General features: G+C 68.5%; 1 protein-coding gene across 1 annotated transcript in view; it reads right to left on the reverse strand.

The window, feature by feature from the left end:
- LOC108446239 (mucin-2-like) overlaps nucleotides 1-1741 on the reverse strand; it is a 4134-nt gene extending 2393 nt beyond the window's left edge. Inside the window, exons 1-2 of the mRNA XM_017732316.1 lie at nucleotides 252-1741; nucleotides 25-165 (exon numbers count right to left, since the gene is read on the reverse strand). Of these exons, the coding sequence (XP_017587805.1) occupies nucleotides 25-165; nucleotides 252-1542 (1432 nt within the window). The 5' untranslated portion in view covers nucleotides 1543-1741. The remainder of the gene's footprint in view (nucleotides 1-24; nucleotides 166-251) is intronic.
- Between the last annotated feature and the right edge of the window lie 36 nt (nucleotides 1742-1777).

Below are 1777 nucleotides of genomic sequence, written 5' to 3' on the forward strand. Positions count from 1 at the left end.
CACTTGGACGCAGCCCTGTATCACCTGGGTGCCTTGTCTCGAGCGTCCCCGTGGTGGGATGTGCCGTTGGCTGTGGGGTCGTCTTGGTGGCATTTGGGACGCTCACAGGGCCCACGGCGCCCCGGACCTGCTGTGGGGAGCCGACGTCCTCCTCGGGCAGCAGCCCTGCGAGAGAGAGCAGAGCAGGGCGCTGACACTTGCAGGGGCTTGGTCCCCGCCAAGGGGTCCCCCCGCACTGCTCTGGCTCCTACCTCTGCTCGGGGTGCCGGGGGTGGCCGTGCTGGAGGCGGAGGGTGGCGCAGGGCCGGTGCTGAGGACAGACTCTGGGGTGGGCTGGGGTCCCCGCTGCCCCGTCGTCCCAGGGTCCATGAGAGGGGCTGCATCCCCAGGGCTGGTGGTGGCGTGGCTGAGTGGGGCCCTCCGGGTGCTGCGCTGGTGGGACGGAAGCACTCGAGTCCAGGGCTCAGCCAGCCGCCAGGACGGGGCTGTGTGGCGCAGCCGTGGGCCAGAGCTGGGCAGAGCCGGGGAGGGGCTGGGGGGCCCTCCCGTGTCTCCCCAGCTGCCCACCGGCTGCGCAGAGCCAGGGCTGGCATGGGGACCCGATGCTGGCCCCGTGCCTGTGGGATCGGAGACAGCGTCTGTGCCCAGTGGGACCGACTGGCTGCTGGCTGAAGTGAGTTGCTCATCCTGAGAGAGGCCCGGGGCCCCTGTGTGTCCCTCTGCCGCTGTGTATCCCTCTGTGTGAGCATCTGCTGTTCTCATCCCCGCCACCAGCATGGGGTTCAGGGCAATGGTGGACATGGTTGACTGAGGGCTGGGGGTGCCGACTGTCTTGGAGACACTCTGCCTGGACAGGGACAGGTCCTGCCCTGCCCAGGGTGGCCCTGGAGAGTCTGCCCCACTGTCCGTGGGCACCTCAGGGCCCGGTGTCCCCAGTGCAGAGCCGTGGGGCAGGGAGCTGTCCTGGCCTGCAGCCTCCTGTCCTTGCCAGGCAACAAGCGGCTCCTCTGTCACAGCCAGGACTGTGCTGCCATCCCTCCAGACCTTGATATCAGCGCCTGTCATAGTGGTTTCCATCTCCAGGGGTGCCCTGGTGCCATCCCCCACCTGCAGCGGTGGGGACCAGTGCACGGGGTTGTTGATCCCCCAGCGCTCACTGCTTGGGGCCCCGGCACCGCTCGGCTCCCCCGATGCCTCCCAGGTGGGGGATGGGCCTGGCCACTGCTGTCCCCAGGCAGGGCTGTGCAAGGGGTCCCCACCTAAGGACAGCCCTGCTGGCAGCACCCCCTGGGCCTTGGCAGGGACCCCGGTGGCCAGGAGCATCCCCCAGGTGACGAGCTGTGCAGCAGCCATGGTGAGTACGGAGTCGGCCCTGTGGGGATGGGGGTCTGGTGAGCCAGGATCCACGGCAGCTGCCCAGGCAACTCGCGCAACTGGCCGTGAGGCTGCTGTGCCCTTGGCCACCCACTGCCCAGTGACAGAGACAGTGGCTTGGCTGTCCCTTCCCGGGCAGCCCTGGGCTCTGTTCCCAGCCGTCCCCATCCCCGTGGCCCCATTCCCAGTCTTCCCTTCTCAGTGCTCCCTGGTGCTCCCCATCCCGGTGTCTCCGGTGTGGGTGGTCCTTGGTGCTTTAATGGTCCCGATCCCCAGCATTCACGGTGTCCCTTTCCTAGTGCTCGATCCCCAGTGTCCCCTCCCCGGTGCTCAATCCTGGTGTCCCTCCCGGTGTCCCCTCCCCGGTTCTCCATCCCCAGTGTCCTCTCCCGATGTCCCCGCC

Source organism: Corvus brachyrhynchos, unplaced genomic scaffold, assembly GCF_000691975.1.
Source record: "Corvus brachyrhynchos isolate BGI_N302 unplaced genomic scaffold, ASM69197v1 scaffold4, whole genome shotgun sequence".
NCBI lineage: Eukaryota > Metazoa > Chordata > Aves > Passeriformes > Corvidae > Corvus > Corvus brachyrhynchos.